The 16,937-nt window shown below is 46.3% G+C and overlaps 1 protein-coding gene across 2 annotated transcripts in view; it reads right to left on the bottom strand.

Annotated features, from left to right (window-relative positions):
• Positions 1-3,216: 3,216 nt before the first annotated feature.
• The window catches only part of DRP2 (dystrophin related protein 2), a 49,641-nt gene continuing 35,920 nt past the window's right edge, over positions 3,217-16,937 (bottom strand). For both annotated transcript variants that reach the window (XM_066249864.1, XM_066249866.1), the window contains 8 exons: positions 14,780-14,891; positions 13,016-13,152; positions 12,645-12,710; positions 12,374-12,439; positions 11,366-11,509; positions 9,115-9,352; positions 7,619-7,739; positions 3,217-7,313 (listed from right to left, as the gene is read on the bottom strand). In XM_066249864.1, the coding sequence (XP_066105961.1) occupies positions 7,189-7,313; positions 7,619-7,739; positions 9,115-9,352; positions 11,366-11,509; positions 12,374-12,439; positions 12,645-12,710; positions 13,016-13,152; positions 14,780-14,891 (1,009 nt within the window). In that variant the 3' untranslated portion in view covers positions 3,217-7,188. The remainder of the gene's footprint in view (positions 7,314-7,618; positions 7,740-9,114; positions 9,353-11,365; positions 11,510-12,373; positions 12,440-12,644; positions 12,711-13,015; positions 13,153-14,779; positions 14,892-16,937) is intronic.

Below are 16,937 nucleotides of genomic sequence, written 5' to 3'. Positions count from 1 at the left end.
TCTCTGAGTATTTTTAGGATTTCTATTTTAAATTCTCTGTCATTTAGCTCCAAGGTTTCCAATATATTAAATGTTTTCTCCATAGATTTTTCCTCATCTATCTGTGCTACCTCTCTGTCTTTTGTATCCATTATATTCGATTTCCTTTTCCTTAATGGCATCTGAGGGTGGTTTTGTTGATAGTATTATTGAGAATTAATAAAGAATAAAAAGTTAAAAAAATAAAAAAGAATAAAAAATTATTATTCCCCCCTTTTTTTCCCTCTCCTCTCCCCTCCTTCTTGAGAAAATCTTGTGGTGAACTGTAAATTATATTGTGTTAAATAGAAAAAAAAACTATCTATAAAGGAGGGCCTGAGTTCGGGAGAAGTAATAAAGGGGCAAAAAAGGGGGTATGGACCCACAAAATGCAAAAAAGGAAAAAATTTGGGTCAAGAATAAAATGATTTGCTTTTAGGTAATGTTTGTCTAAGAGATATGAGGAGAGGAATAAGAGGGAAACAGGAAAAAGGGGGGAAATTGCTAAAAATTACTATTGTATTTAGTGGAGCAAGAACTAGATAAAATGGAGAGCCAGGGTTGGGAGCACTGCTAGTGAGTTAAAAAAAAAAAGTGAAGTAAGCCCTGGCCGGTTGGCTCAGCGGTAGAGCGTTGGCCTGGCGTGCGGGGAACCCGGGTTCGATTTCCGGCCAGGGCACATAAGAGAAGGGCCCATTTGCTTCTCCACCCCCCCTCCTTCCTCTCTGTCTCTCTCTTCCCCTCCCACAGCCAAGGCTCCATTGGCACAAAGGTGGCCCGAGTGCTGGGGATAGCTCCTTGGCCTCTGCCCCAGGCGCTAGAGTGGCTCTGATCGAGGCAGAGCAACGCCCCAGAGGAGCAGAGCATCGCCTCCTGGTGGGCAGAGCGTCGCCCCTGGTGGGCGTGCCGGGTGGATCCCGGTCAGGCGCATGCAGGAGTCTGTCTGTCTGTCTCTCCCCGTTTCCAGCTTCAGAAATAAATTTTTTTTAAAAAGTGAAGTAAAAAACCCCCAAAGCACCACAAGGAAAAATTTCAGTCCCAGATAAAATAATTTGTTCGTGATTGAGGATTGAATGAGAGGAAAAGTAAAGGAGAAAGAAGAAACTAATATAGAGGGAGAAAAAAAAAGAGGAAAACACAAAAAGAAGAAAAAAAGAATAAAAGGAGAGAGAGAGAGAGTTAAGGGTTTTGGAGTGCAACCCTCATAGAGAGAAAGAAAGAAGAAAGAATAGATAATGGGAGATGTAACACTTATGGGTAGTGTAGTTCAAGGAGAGGAGAGAGTAAGACCAGCAGAGAATTAAATGGCCAAATTGGAAGAGGAAGAAAATAATCAAGACAAGAAGATAAGAGAAACAAACAAACAAATATACTAAAATGAGATAGGTTATAAAGTCTGTGGATTATTCTTGATTTTGAGAGGTTATCTTCTTGCTTTTTGTTTTCTCTCCCTCTTCCTGGTCTGTGACTCTGTACCCTGAGTTCTGCCCCTGTGGCATGCTTAGGTAGAGGTTTGCAGTTGATAATTCTCTATGGCGATGTCATATATTGGGCTTCAGTCTCGTTGGCAGTCGAGGGTCATTAGCACTTGCAGGCTCCACCAATGAGAGAGTCCGTGTTCCTGGAGCCTTTCTCCTAGTCTTTCCTTTCTGAATTAGTGGCCCGATGATCCAGCTATGGGGTTGCTGCTGCCTCTGCCTGGAGAGTAAGAGGCTCAAAGAGCTGTCAAATCCCCACTCTATTCCCACTCAGCACAGGGCTCTGGGTAAGGCTCAATCAGTCAGAGCCCCAGGCATAATTAGTCGGGGCTTCAGCCCCCACAAAGACCTCTGACTCTGCCCCTCTGTCCGGGAACATGGGCGCCCACTCCCGGGGGAATCTCTTGCCCAGTATCTGCGCTCACTGACCAGGATATCCAGCCAGCCGCCTCACACTCCTGGTGAGGCACCCCGCCCACATGGAAAAGTTCAAGCGTAGAGAATTTCGCTTCCGCTCCCTCCCCGTGTGCTGCTTTTTGGGGCGCAGGGGCAACCCTAAGATTCTGGTTTGCCCACACAAAGGCCTCTGACTCTGCCCCTCTGTCCAGTATTACGGGTGCCCACTCCCGGGGCTCTAGGAGGAATCTCTCACCCACTATCTGCATGCGCCGACCAAGAGATGGGGCGGATGGCTGTCCCAAGTGCCTTTCTTTGTCTGGATTTGGCGTGAGTGTTATCTTGTGTTGACTGGGTTGCCACAAGCACAGTTTTTCCTTGGCTTGGATGTCCGTGCCATAGCCTGGTTCAGACGTTTGTGCCGCAGTCTGGTTCTATTCACACCCTATGCCTGTCTTAGTTCCTATACTCTCAGTTCCCAATGAAAGCAACCCTTATTTAGGTTAGTGAGGAAGGCGGAGTGTTTCTTCCTCCTTATTTCCTTCAGGGTTGATTATATATTTAGTCAATTTTTCTCTCAATCATACCTTCGCGTTTAGTGTGGAACTTCTGGAGGCTCTAAGGATAGATTTTTCTGTCTCTGGTTGAAGATCTTGTTGAATTTTGGGGAGATTTATTGGTATCACTCCTTACGGCACCATTTTTCTGACGTCACTGTCATACTATATTTCTATTGGACAGTACTGTTATAGATTGGTGAAAAAAAAAACTTGGTGATAGTGAAGAGGGACTGACAGTTTAATTTTCCCAGAAAATGGTATTTGTAAATACACTCAATTTAAAGGGATAGACCTTTAAATGGAATAAATGTGACTTTATGGAAACTTACTACATTGTCTTTTTTCATATATTGTTTCAGGCTGGTAAAAAATTTCTTTAGATTAGTGAAGATGGTATTGAAGAACCATTGCCTTAAGAGCTCATTCAATGAGGGGATAATTAGCTAATTTGTGTAGGACCTAGAGAAGTAACCATTCCAAGTAACTATGGATACAGCTACTTGGAATGGGGGTGTCTTTTTGGTCTACCACGTGTTACACTCATCTGGTAGCCTACATTTTGCAATGCTCCTGTGTCTTCTTGACTCCCCCTCTTTCTTCCCACACACAAATAAGGGAAGGATGTAAAATATCAGAGTCAAAGAGTATATATAACCAGACAAACCAAAGTAAACAAATACAAATTTATTCTTTTTAAAGCAGAAGTCAAGGGAAAGGAGAAAAGCACCACAGTGAGTGGCAATCTAAGTTAAACAATTTGTTCCCAGTCCTGCCCCTTTGTACCAGACTTTTTGAGACTTATGTGCCACCCTTGCCACCTTTCCTAAATCCCTTCCCCAACTCCCATTCTCATGACCAGTTCTTGCAGCCCGTAAACAGCATAGCAAGCTTCAGTCTGGCCTCAGTACTGCCCTGGGATGGCAAGGACATTCAGCAGTCCCCCCCCCCCAAATGTAGCAGTTGTGGGAGGAGATGGAGGCTGGGAGCTGAGTCTTGGCCTTGAGCCTTTCCCTCTCCCAGAGCCGTGGGTGTGAAAAGAGTGAGAAGGAACTGAAGTATTCCTTTGTTCCCAGGGTCAGACTTGGCTGGGAGGCCCAGAGATAGAGGTGCCCTGCTGAGCAGTTCAGTGTCCACAGTCCTAGGGAAAGACAGCCAGTTTCCCTCCCAGGACAGTTTGTCTTAAGGCTCCTACCTTCTTTGTTATCTGTCCCCTATGTCAAAAAAAAAAAAAAACCTGATGAGATTCTGGTCCGAAATGGTTTCAGAGGCCATGAGTCTAACCCTGAGAATGTGTGTTGAAGGAACACTCTAGCCTGAAGCTGGATATGGAGCCCAGGTCCCAAACACAACTCAGGCAGTATAAGTATTCCTTAAAATGAATCTGGAGGCAAACCATCTCCAAGAATTGGCCTCTGCCTAGCCTCAGGGTTTCTTATCGCTGCCTCCTGCCAGTCCAGTTCCCAGAGTAGAGAAACTCAAACAAGTTTCTCTGTAAGAAAATATTTCCAAACTTTGAGCCTCAATGAAAATGGGTACTTGAGAGCCTTGCTTTTAGCTTTTCCATCTGGAAGGAAGAGCACATGTTCTCCCAGGTAGGGCCCTTCCTAGCGAACCATACAACAGCTTGATGTCCTCCAGCCACTCAGCCTTCCCTAACCATTTCTCAGTCCACTTGACTCCACTCTGCTCTCTCTACAGAGGCACCTTCAAAATGGCTTTTTTGCCTCTATCAGATTTTGTCAAGAATAAATTGCCTATCAATCCTAAGTATTCATTGATACTGTTTGAAAACAACCCAAGCAAATACTCACATTCCTTATCACAGAGGTTTCCTCAGGCTGCCTACCCAGCACCTCCCTTCACCACACTTTCCATACATGGCCATAAACTACATAGCATCACAAACAATGCCTCTAGGAGACACACACATGACAGATGCCCAATGACACACAACACATCTCAGTAAATCCCACTCTAATTTGGATTCACAGTGCCCAAGGATCCATTTACCTCACTGCGGGGAAACTCCATGTATATGAGGCAGTGACCATCAGTGGAGCCTTGAGCAATAAATAAGCATACCTTGGAGATACTGTGGGTTCAGTTCTAGACAACCACAATAAAGTTCATCTCATAATAAAGCAAGTCAATCTTTTTGCTGGTGGAGGGTCTTACCTTCAATTTGTAAAAAAAAAAAAAAAAAAAAAAAAAAAATGCAACACCTGTGAGGTGCAACAAGCAAAATGCAATAAAATGAGGTATGCCTGCACTCATCTCGGGCATTAAGGTAAACACAAGACCACAAAGTGTCAGTGACCCCGTTAGTGAGAATTCAACTCTTCACCACCTGCTTTGGTCCACCTAACAGCACAAATCCTACATAACAAGATCTGCATTTTCCCTACATTGCATGACCCACTGTGGTTGCCACAGGCTATCAGCATTCCTAGATCTCTTTAATGGAGTGAGGGTTACAGAAAAAATTTTCCAGGACTCCCTTGCTAAAAGATTGTTTCATAACATCTACCCGCCTAAGGCTTAGGCAGTCATAAGCCTCAAAGACTCTGAACTCTCTGTTTTATAGCATAGTTACTTTATCCCATTCCTGCCCACAGTCTAGGATCCTACAAATATAGCTTCCTGCCACTCACAGACAGATTCCCAGGCTCTGTATTTGATGCCCACCTACCACCTGCTCATCATACATACAGATACCCAAGTCTTTCCACCCAGAGACCTCATGAGCAATAAGGCAGATATGGTGATGTGGTCTGAAAACTGTGGGCCTCTTGCTTAATGCCCTGTGACGATTCTAGAAGGAAACAATCTTGGTCTTTTGGACCCAAGCTGCTGCCCTCTCTCCCATGCAGCAGATAAATCCAGCTTTCCAGCAGTTGTACACACAGGCCCACTGCTTGATTATAACACAGCACCCCAAGCATCTCATGCCCTCTTGACCTCAGTGGTAACCACAGCTTTCTTCAAGGGCCTGAGCCAGACTTAAGAACTGGAAGGGGCTAGAAGATATACTCTGTGTCTTATCCTGACAAAGGCTAATAAAAGTCTAATTGTTACCTCTTTTCTGTATGGGGTAGATAAAGCTTAGATTTGCTCTATTTTGTTATCCGAGCCATTGTTTAGAGGAGCCCTGGAAAATCCATCCAAGGCTTAGGTCTCAAGAGAACAAGATTTGGAGTGAGTAAAGAGAAGAGAGTGACTCTTCCAGTTAGAGTCCTCTGTGGCCACGGGCTTCTGTTGCTTTGGTCTTGAAGACAGCTCACCCCAAATATGAATGGAAAGACATCTGAGGGGAGTAGCCAGGATATATCTATCTGTTTAACCAGAAGCTTGGGCTAACAAAGAGCGAGGCAGAACATTAATACTTCAAGAGGTATTAGAATTTAATGTGTGAGTGAGACCAGGGGAATGATGATGTACAGTAGATATGCAGAATGGCTATGTATGTATATAAACTTAGGCAAATGAAGTCAATTTCAGGGCTCTATGTTATAAAGCTCCTTTTGAAAGAAAGCTACTTAAATGGGCTCTGACTCTGTTCAGAGTTGCCAAGCTCACTACCCCTCCTCTCACGTACTATCCTGGACAGTTTCCAAATAAAAGGATCATGGTATATATTGCCTAGAATGAGTTAGTTCAGTTTGAGGTATGGGTTTACTTTCTAGTGTTAGAATATTTTTATGCAAAGGAAGGCCATGCTGTTGCTTAGATGGAAAGCGGCCAGTAGCTCCTCAGAACAGGCCACTATTCAGGGTGGCCTATTGTATCTGCCTTAGGATTAGCTGAGGACAACCAGCCATGTCATCTGATTCACTCTAAAAGAAGCAAGGGTGTTGGACAGTCACACTCCTCCGGGCTAGTAGTGGCTTCCCCTTCCTCACCCAAGGGGAGCAGACTCAGAAGAGCCAAGGATGGCTTCAGCTGGATTTCCAGAGCAACTCAGCTGGTCTTTCAGGATGATGAGGCCTTCAAGAAAGAGGAGGATCGGGGGGGGGGGGGGGTATCTAAGCCCATAAGTATTTCTTTAATGATTCCAAATATAAGGTGGAAATAGGAATCAAAATTAACTGTTCACCACTTGAGGAATGTTTGCCACAGACTGAGGCAGAAGAACTAAAGATATTTGAGGAGGAAACAACATCTAGGTAGCCTTAGGATGGCTAGAGATATGCCCTCAAGCTGAAATAATATGACACATGCTGCCCACATTTTTTCAGGGACACTTTGACAGAGAAGGGGTTGTTTTGGGGATACCCTTTTATCTCCCTGAGTTGGGCCAAAGAGGAGGACTAACTCCTGTGGATTCATAATGCTGGAACCCTGGGGTCATTAGGCTTCCCAACCTCCATAATTCCATGGAGAAGGAAAGGCACCAGCAAGCACTGCTTAGCTCTGCAAAGCAGCACTCTGCTCCCCATCTGGGTGGCCTCCAAGTGCTCTTTGCCTATGCTGCAACAGAAGTGTGCTTAAGGGACCAGTCTCAAACTCGAGGATTAAAGGAAACATGTTTAGAGACATAGGAATCATGTCCCTCCCTCCCCTGTCCCTCGCATACCCACCTCACATACCACCAGATCCCTGCTGCTACCCAGAGCCCAAATAACTCGAGCTGAGAAATGTGGGGCCAGTGGAGACTGGAAAGGTTGGGTGAAGGCTGAGGGAAGGCTGTGACAGAACCAGGAGAGGACTATGGACTACAGGCTAGAAATCTGGCTCTATCAGGAGGCCAGCAGGGTGTTGGCAGTCACATCAGAGCTTCGCACACTGGGGAAGGCATGGCGAAGCTTCTCCATAATGTCCTCCAAGCACAGGCTGACATCTTGGCTCTTTGACCCAACATCATCTGTGTTGGAAAAGAGAAATGTGGAAAGGGAGCTAGAGATTCGATTCCCTGATGAGACCAAGGAGCTGAGTTAGAAACTCACAGCATTTGTGTCTTCCCAGCACAATATTTAGTACATGAGGAGTGCTCAATATACATGTGTAGAATAAACAAATGAATGAATCAGTCAATAAGCCAATCATGCCTGATGCTAATCTCAAAGCTATGAGGCAAAACCAGACCTAACCTTAGCAGAACCTTAGGCAGGAGATCTGGGGCAAGACAAAGCATGAAGGAAGGGGCTGGGAGGGGCTGGAGAAACTTACCTGCAGCCTCGGTGTCTGGAGTAGTCTGGCCCTTCTCCTGGGGATGACTGCCTTCTGACTGCTGTGGAGAGGAAGCTATGGACGAGCCTGCAGAGCCATTGCCATCTGATTCGGTGGGTGGCTAGCAAGAGGTAATGCATAACTTAAGTGACTTTGCCATCTTGACCTTACTTTGACAGACTCCTGAGCTTCGAAGGGGCCTTAGAGACCTTATGCCCATCTCTTTGCCCTTGGACTTTAAGAAACTTTGGTAGTGCCCCAAACAGTGATCTCCCATTTCAGGAAACTTCTTAGAATCTTCAATTATCAATTAACTTCTTCGTTCAACAACATATGTCAAAGTCTCCCACTTTTTATAAGAATGACACCACCCCTCAAGGCCTCTTGCTGCCATTCCAGCTATAATTAAGCTGTTTAGAACCCAATTCTCTCTAGAAATGTATAGTTACACACCTGATCCTCAGTTTATAACTTATTATATGTCAGGACCTCGAGGCACCTACAGGCCATCCCTTGTGAGGATCTGGGGAAGTGGCAAAGGGTGTTATCACCTGATACGTATAATGACAACAGGTAACATTTATCAAGTGTTTATTATATTCCTGGCATTGTGTTAAATTCTTTAAATGCACTAACTCATTTTATGTTTACTATAATTCCATGAAGCTAGTATATTATTATCCCTGTTTGACAGAGGAGGGTACTTTGGCTTAGTGAAGCTAAAGAACTCTCTTAACACCCCACAGCCACTAATTGGCAGAGCCACATTCAAACACAGGGCAGTTTGACTCCAGAGTCACACCATATCATCTACACACAATCTATCAAAGAGGAAAGGGGAAAACATATAACAAGAGCTCCCTTCAGAGAAGCATGGCCAAACTTGCTACTTTCTAGCAAACGTAATAGCAAAATCAAGGTTTTGGATGATTCCTTGAACTTTGTTTTTTCAATACCAGATTCAAATGGATTGTAAGAAAGTGAGCTCTTAGAAGTCCTTCCTCTGCCTCACACCCCACGATGGCTTGAGACTAACACACAGGGTGGAACAAAAGCTAGATGGAAGAGAATTGGCCAAGCAATAAGACACACCAGGCCCTTCTTTCCCCCTCCTTCCCCAACTGTCATCCCAGTTCTCTTCAAGTCATTTGGAATGTAAAGGGGGGAGAAATGGTGACGCAAGGAGACTTGACTTGGGGTAGTGAACACACAACACAATATACAGATGAGGTATTATAAAATTGTACACCTGAAACCTATATAATTTTATTAACCAATGTCACCCCAGTAAAGTCAATTGGAGGAAGAGAGAGGAGGAAGAGGAAGAGAAAAAAAGAAGGAAAAGGAAGAGGAGGAGGAGATCATCTAACAGCCATGGCGAAGGAGCTCTTCTTTCCTCCCCATTGTCACACTCCCCAGCTCCCCATATCTATTCCCAGCTTCACCTCTACCCCCTGCAGGGGTTTCTCTGGCCCTTTTCCTGGTTTCAGCCTCACCTGCAGGAGCAGTTCCCTTAAGCGCTGCAGCTGGGACTCCAGTTGCTTGTTGTGATCTTCAAGGATCTGCATGCGTGTCTCCAGGCGGCTCTTGTGCTGCCGAAGAATCCGGGCCTCAGCCAGAAGCTCCTCATTCCGATCGTCCTGTGCCACATCAGCAGAGCCCTCAGCCAGGGTGGGGGCCTCAGCAGCTTCCTCATGCTGCCACTTCAGGCGCCTTAGCTCTCCCTGTAGAATCCTGCCAAGGACAAGGAAGCTAAGCCCTATGGCCTTAATGAGGTGTTGACTGTCCAGGTCCCAAAGGACCCCTCATATCTAGGTATAAGCAATCCCTTGGCTTTCCCCTACCTACACCCACCCTAGCCGTGTTCTTGTTTGCATGGCCATAGCCACTTCGTCTCTACCACATATGTCATTTACTCTGCCATCCTTGGATCTCAGAGCAGAGAGAGCTGACATTTCATATAGCAAATGCCTCAGGGCTTTAATATGCTGCTTCGGGGATTAATTCTGACCTTAAAATCAGGCAGAATACAGTCTGAGAAAGAAGTAGTAATAACAATAAAAAAATATGAGGCATTAGGGCCACTGACTCACCTACTCCATTTTTAGATTTTTAATAGCCATATTATAAACAAAATATCACCCATCGTGCCACTTCTGTAAACTACCCTCCTTTTTGGCCTACTTGGAACACTCATGTTGAGTAATCAAGAAAACAGATTCCGCCTTAACAGGAGGTGGCGCAGTGAATAGAATGTCAGACTGGGACGCAGAGGACCCAAGTTCGAAACCACGAGGTTGCCAGCTTGAGGGCAGGCTCATCTGCTTTGAGCAAGGCTCACCAGCTTGAGCCCAACGCCACCAGCTTGAGCAAGGGGTCACTCAGTCTGCTGTAGCCCCCCCAGTCAAGACACATATGAGAAAGCAATCCATGAACAACTAAGTTGCCACAATGAAGAATTGATGTTTCTCATCTCTCTCCCTTCCTGCCTGTCTGTCTTTATCTTTCCCTTTCTCTGTCTCTCTCTTCGTCTGTCACACAGACAAAAAAAAGATTCCAAAGAAATGGTCTACTTTAGGTGCAACAGAATCACTCTCCCCATTGATCCCCAAGGCCTGCCCAATGCTGCTTTAATGCAGTGCTTCTCAAACTACCTGCAACAAAGACTTACTGGGATGATCACTTTGTAAGGTACATAAATGTCTAATCACTATGTCATATACCTGAAACTATTATAATATTTTGTCAACTATAGCTGAAAAAAAATTAAAATACCAGGCAAAATTTTTAATCCACTGTGGACCAATTTTTGGTCCAAATGTGCATGGCTAGTACACAGTTCACATCACACATGACTTGCCACACAAGTTCAACAGTCAAATTGGTCTATACCTTATTCAATGAAGACAAGTCCACTAATTATGTGCTGGGATGTTATAACAATGTCAAATTGCTATAAGAGTTTCTAAAAGTTTACTCTCTATTTCTGTATTTATCTCACAGACTGGCCCTCTTCTAAGGACCTGCTACTCCCCGCCCCCCCCCCCCCCAAATGCAGGAACTCAGGTTCCAAGCTAGACCCATGAGTCAAATTCTGCATCTTCCCAAGGTCCCCAAGTGACTTCTATGCTCACTACTGTTTGAGAAGCACTGTTCTGGCAGATACTAGGATTTTACTGCACACCCCCAAAGTGGTTTGGGCCCTTTTCAGGCCTTGTCTGCCATCAATAGTTTAGGGAATTAATGATATTCCTGTTATCAATTCACCTTCCCTCTTCCAGTGCTCAAATGTGCTATGCAGTTTCACCCTCTTTTATTACTTTCACTAAGTATAATACTAAGTATCTCTTTCCATTCCAACCCTGGACATTCCTTGAGGGAAGAGGTATGTATACTCTTCTGTATTCTCTGGATTTATATTCTTTCTGTTTGCTTCTAGTGGGCACTTGAAAATATTTGGGTTGAGTTAAAGAGATTCAAATAATTACTAAATAGCTAGCACTTATTGAACACTTACTATAAGCCAGGCACTGGCTAACACATTATATTCCTGGTCATATGATCTTCCCAAGTGTCCCTAGGAGGGAGGTACTATTACCATCGCCTCCATTTTACAGATGAGGAAATGGAAGACCACAGAATATAACTTGTTTGTGGCCACAAAGCTAGCATGTGAAAGTATCAGGACTTGAATTCAAGCTGTCTGACTCTAGAACCCACATAGCTCTGTGTCATTGCCATACCCACCGGTTCTCATCCTCTAGGTGGGCCAGGATCTTCTCTAGCTCCCCCTTGCTTTCTGTGGCCATGCTGCATGGAGCCTGCTGTCCAAACCCTGGCTCCCGGTCTGTGATGGGGCTGGAGTGCCGCAGCAGATACTGGTCCTCATCTCTGCATGGGTGTGAAGAGGAAAGGAGATGGCCGAGCATTGGAACAAGAACCAGCTCAGGGCATGAGTTCTCAGGTCCCAGCTCAAGCCTCAGGAGACACATGCCAGAGGATTCACTTCTAAGTCACACAGAGAGGGAAAAGACCATGTACTCAGGCTTAAGAGGAATGGAAGTATTCAAAGGTGGCTGAGGTCATGGTTAGGTATACCAAGAGAGAGTGCTTTTAGTACACTGGATCTTTTGGGTTCTACTTAAAGTCCCCTGGGAAATGATTCCTGTTCTGTGCTATTCTTCCACCCTACTTATCACCCTTCACTTCCCCACCAGCAGAGGGATCACTGCATGCCTGAATCCTAGTTAGGGCCAGATCAATGCATGTAGCTAGCAGCTCCTAGGCCGTCTGTCAGCAGGCAAGGTACCTCCTTAGAGATTAAGGGCCCATTCTTGGGGCGATAGCACCCAGAAGTCTTTCTAGCCACACTTCAGTCAAGTCCCTGGTGTCTCAACAGGGTTGCTGTGACACTAGCTGGAGCTTTGATAATGGCTCATTTCTGCATAGATGAGAGATTATTCTTCTCCCCTCAAAGCTGGACATAGAAGGATGGGATCTTGAAACAGAAAGAAGACTGGGCAGATGGCAGGGAGATAGCACATCATTCATTCCTTCCACTGGGTTGATAGAGGGAAGACGGCTTCTTTTACTAAACGCTGTTCCCAGAAAGCAGCCTTTCTTCCTTAGGGCATCAAAGGCCATAACCAGCATACCCCCTCCTCTTGAGGACAGAACCTTCCCAAATAAATGGTGGTGGAGGGATCCTAAAGAGAACTAGCTATTCCTAGAAAAGGAGCAGGTGTGAAAACTCACATGCTGTCATCTGGGGACAGGCTGTCATTAAAGAAGGAGCAATTCTGACTTTCCATTTCAGCAAGCCTGGGGAAAAAGAGCAGGAACAAAAGGGAAAACAGGATGTGGGGCCGGCTTTCATCTCAAGGACTCTAACCCCACAATAGGATCATCAGTTTGGTGGGCTGCCCCAACCACACCTAAGCGTTAGGCCTTGCCTCCCTTTTTCCCAACTGCAAACCCCTTCCCCATGAGACTCCTTACATTCTCTCTCCCCCAAACCCGGCAGTACCTGCTGGCAAAATGCTCAATGCGGGAGTGTGTGTCAGCATGTGGCAACCTCGGGGAAGAAGCTGGCCTAGAAGAAAGCAGCAGAGACTCAGAGGACCAAAGACTGGGCAGCTGGGCAGGCTGTTTGCTCATCGTCACCCTCCCAGCCCCCTCCCCTGCACCAAATTAGTGAAGTGGGCAAGGGCCGATGAGGACAGGATACAGAGACCAGATTTACAGTTTAATTCTCAGGCTGGATTCCCACGTGCAACCGCCCTGCCACTAGTCAGATTTGCCCTGGAAAAGTCCTCTAGCCCACACCACATGCAGCCTCCTCATGCACCCAGGCTGAACAGGGCTGCCCGCAGCCCCTGCCTGGCCACCGGTACTCACGTCTCACTGCAGTCGGCCTCCAGCACCGATTGCACAGGCAGATAACCTCGCTGGGGGTGTTTGCTGAAATAATGCTTTGAGCGGAATTTGTTCTTTAAGGTTTTGGCAAAGTCCCTCATATTCTCACTGGATGTGGTCTGAGGGGAGACAGGTAGAGAGACTCACCTTAAAGGCTTTGGGATATGACGGTACGTGTGCCTGGTCCCCTAGAGCAGCGAATGTGACTGGTCCTCCACTCTTGTTCGTGCCTACCACACCCCAGTCCTAGTAAAAGGTCTAGAAGGACACATGCCCAACTGAACACTGGGTACCTTGGAGAAGTTGAACCAAATCAGTGGGGACCAGGCTGAGGAGAGGAGAGGACTCTTATTTGATACTTTAAATACCTCTATATAATTTTACAATGATATATATTCGTTAATTTTTAAAATTTCATTTATATAAATTCCAGGGACATGGATGAGCAGGAGGTAGAAGATTACCAGTCTATCATCTTAAGCCTCTGTGTGACTTTTATAATATTTACTTTAAAATGATAATAAGAAAAAAATAAAGGGCAAGGTGTTTGCTCCCACTGGGTCATATATGTTACTGGGCCAACAGAATTTGGAGAAGAGATGTGGCTTGGAGAGAAGGATTATGGGTAGAAAGGTGGTATGGTCGGGTGCCAGGGAGCAGTGGAGGGAACTGGGCACCTGTTTGCAGCTTTGGGACCAACTGTGGGATGGGACGGGATAAAGGACTTGAGGGAGCACAGTCAGGTCAGACAGCTAAGTCTCAAGCTGTGGATCCTGAGCACAGCACAGGACAAATTCTGCAGCTGGAGCTCAGGGATGCTGACTAATCTGGACTCAGGGGGCTCTGAAGGGAACAGTTTCCAATGAAAACCAAGTGAAATTGGGGACTCAGGGAGAAAACATATCCTCTCCCCACCCCCAAGAGACTGAGTAATTAACATGAAAACAAACTTTGTTATTAACCGGAAGGGATAGAAGCAGTGACAAAGTTGCAGGTCAAGACCAGGAAATAGAAACAATACAGGAAACTAGGCAGAAAAAAATAAAGTGAGCAACAGACTTGTTGCCTGCAGCTGTCTTCCTATTTTTCCCTGAAACTTCTCTCTGCAGGAAAATAGTGTCTTTTAAATGGCCGAGAGAGGGATCCTACCACCAACCGCAGCCCTGCTGAGGGAGAAGGCCTGCTGGAGAAACAGGCCTGAATCCTCCAAATTGGCAAATCATCAGGACTGTTAGGAGAATGCTCCTCAGAAAGCAGCAGATGCCCTGGCCGGTTGGCTCAGCGGTAGAGCGTCGGCCTGGCGTGCAGGGGACCTGGGTTCGATTCCCGGCCAGGGCATATAGGAGAAGCGCCCATTTGCTTCTCCACCCCGCCCCCCTCCTTCCTCTCTGTCTCTCTCTTCCCCTCCCGCAGCCAAGGCTCCATTGGAGCAAAGATGGCCCGGGCGCTGGGGATGGCTTCTTGGCCTCTGCCCCAGGCGCTAGAGAGGCTCTGGTCGCGGCAGAGCGATGCCCCGGAGGGGCAGAGCATCGCCCCCTGGTGGGCAGAGCTTCGCCCCTGGTGGGCGTACCGGGTGGATCCTGGTCGGGCGCATGCGGGAGTCTGTCTGTCTCTCCACATTTCCAGCTTCAGGGAAAAAAAAAAATTATAGAAAGCAGCAGATAGTGGGCCAGTGTGCGGCTAACTAGCTCAAGGGCCCAGACCTGAGAGCGGCCTCCCCCTCTCACTTTACCACAGGCTCCTTACCGGGGTATAATACTCCATGATGGGATAGTGCAGCTTGTTGCCTTTGCTGGCCCGGCCTGTCAAGAAGCAGGTCTGACAGATGTCCACGTTAAACTGTTTTAGACTCCGGTACCTTGGGGGAGAGGAGAGGTGGCAGGACAGAGGATCAAAGGGAACATAGTGACTTCCCTACTCCCTTAACATCCAAATACACACACATTAGAAATGGGTGGGGCATGAAGTCATAATGCGTCCAACCATACATAGCAGTGGCTGAGCCTTTACTAAATGACTAGAGAACATACATGTCCATGAAATTACACACTCAGACTCCTAGGAAGTATGGGAAATAGCATTGTCTCGCCGTAATTTTTAAAAGTAAGGGCGTGAAGGTATAAATCGCTCATGATAACAAATAGCTTTCTAAACAAGTATGTCCCCAAAGAGTCCAGTTTCAGAAGTACCACTACCCACACTGGAGAAGTTACTCTTCCAATACAAAAGCTGCTTATTCTACCAACCCTTGGGCAACTTGGCTAAAAGTAATTTCCAAAAGCTTTTTTTTTTTTGCATTTTTCTGAAGCTGGAAACACGGAGAGACAGTCAGACAGACTCCCGCATGCGCCCGACCGGGATCCACCCGGCACGCCCACCAGGGGCGGTGCTCTGCCCACCAGGGGGCAATGCTCTGCCCATCCTGGGCGTCGCCATGTTGCGACCAGAGCCGCTCTAGCGCCTGAGGCAGAGGCCACAGAGCCATCCCCAGTGCCCGGGCCATCTTTGCTCCAATGGAGCCTTGGCTGTGGGAGGGGAAGAGAGAGACAGAGAGGAAGGCGCGGCGGAGGGGTGGAGAAGCAAATGGGCGCTTCTCCTGTGTGCCCTGGCCGGGAATTGAACCCGGGTCCCCCGCACGCCAGGCCGACGCTCTACCGCTGAGCCAGCTGGCCAGGGCCAAAAGCTTTTTTAAAAAATAATAACTGAGGCCCTGGCCGGTTGGCTCAGCGGTTGAGCGTTGGCCTGGCATGCGGCAGAGTGACCCCCCCCCCCCCCGAGGGGCAGAGCCTCGTCCCTGGTGGGCGTGCCGGGTGGATCCCGGTCGGGCGCATGCGGGAGTCTGTCTGACTGTCTCTCCCTGTTTCCAGCTTCAGAAAAATACAAAAATAATAATAATAATAATAACTGAGAAATGCTGAGGTCGCCGGTTTGAACCCTGGGCTTACCTGGTCAAGGCACATATGGGAGTAGATGCTTTCAGCTCCTCCCCCCCTTCTCTCTCTCTGTCTCTCTCTCCTCTCTCTCCCTCTCTGTCTCTCTCTCTCCCCCTCTCTCTCCTCTCTAAAAATGAATAAATAAAAAAAATAAACTTTAAAAAAATAATAATAACTGTATTACTACCCAATATAGACTAACTCTTTGGATCCAGTTATAAAGCCTGGCTGAGCTGCCCAGACCTAGTAGTATATAAAATGGTGAAATGCTTAGATTTAGAGAAGACCGAGGGTCCAACATCTGGTCCTGCTATAATATATATCCTGGTCTATATTAACCAGCTATGTGAACTTGGGCAGGTCACATTCCATTTCTTTGCCACATTCGCTTATTAAAATCAGGATGGTTGTGAAGAGAGTATGTGTTAGCATTTTAAAAAGTCAAAAAATTGCCCTGGCCAGATGGTTTGGTTGGTTAGAACATCATCCTGATATGCAAAGGTTACTGGTTTGATGCCCAGTCAGGACATCTACAGAAACAGATTGATGTTGTTGTCTCTCTCTCTCCCTCTCTCTCTAAAATCAATGAATAAATTGGTGGTGGGTACATGCTGTGGGGTGCTGGAGCTGCCCCACACAGCTCATATGAGCCAATTGTTAAAATTTCAGGGATTTTCCAAGCCGATTGAGAAATACAGCCATTATTTTAAAAATAAATTATATAAACTCACAATGAAGTATATGATATTAAAACAGAAGTAATAATAGTAAAATAATAGTATTTTACTATTATCTACACCCCTGAGGTTGTTTATGTCTATTGGATCTGCATGGTGGAAATACTGTAAAGAGTGTGCAACCGCACATCTCTTTCCGACCTCCTGTGGGTAGCCAGACATCAGCCACAGTGGGAGTACTTACATCATAGAAAATAGCAAATGCTACAAATTGGGTTTCCTTCTTGCTTTCTA

Source organism: Saccopteryx bilineata, chromosome X, assembly GCF_036850765.1.
Source record: "Saccopteryx bilineata isolate mSacBil1 chromosome X, mSacBil1_pri_phased_curated, whole genome shotgun sequence".
Lineage (NCBI taxonomy): Eukaryota > Metazoa > Chordata > Mammalia > Chiroptera > Emballonuridae > Saccopteryx > Saccopteryx bilineata.
The sequence above is the reverse complement of the archived record's forward strand: the minus strand, read 5'-3'. Positions and strand labels throughout refer to the sequence as shown.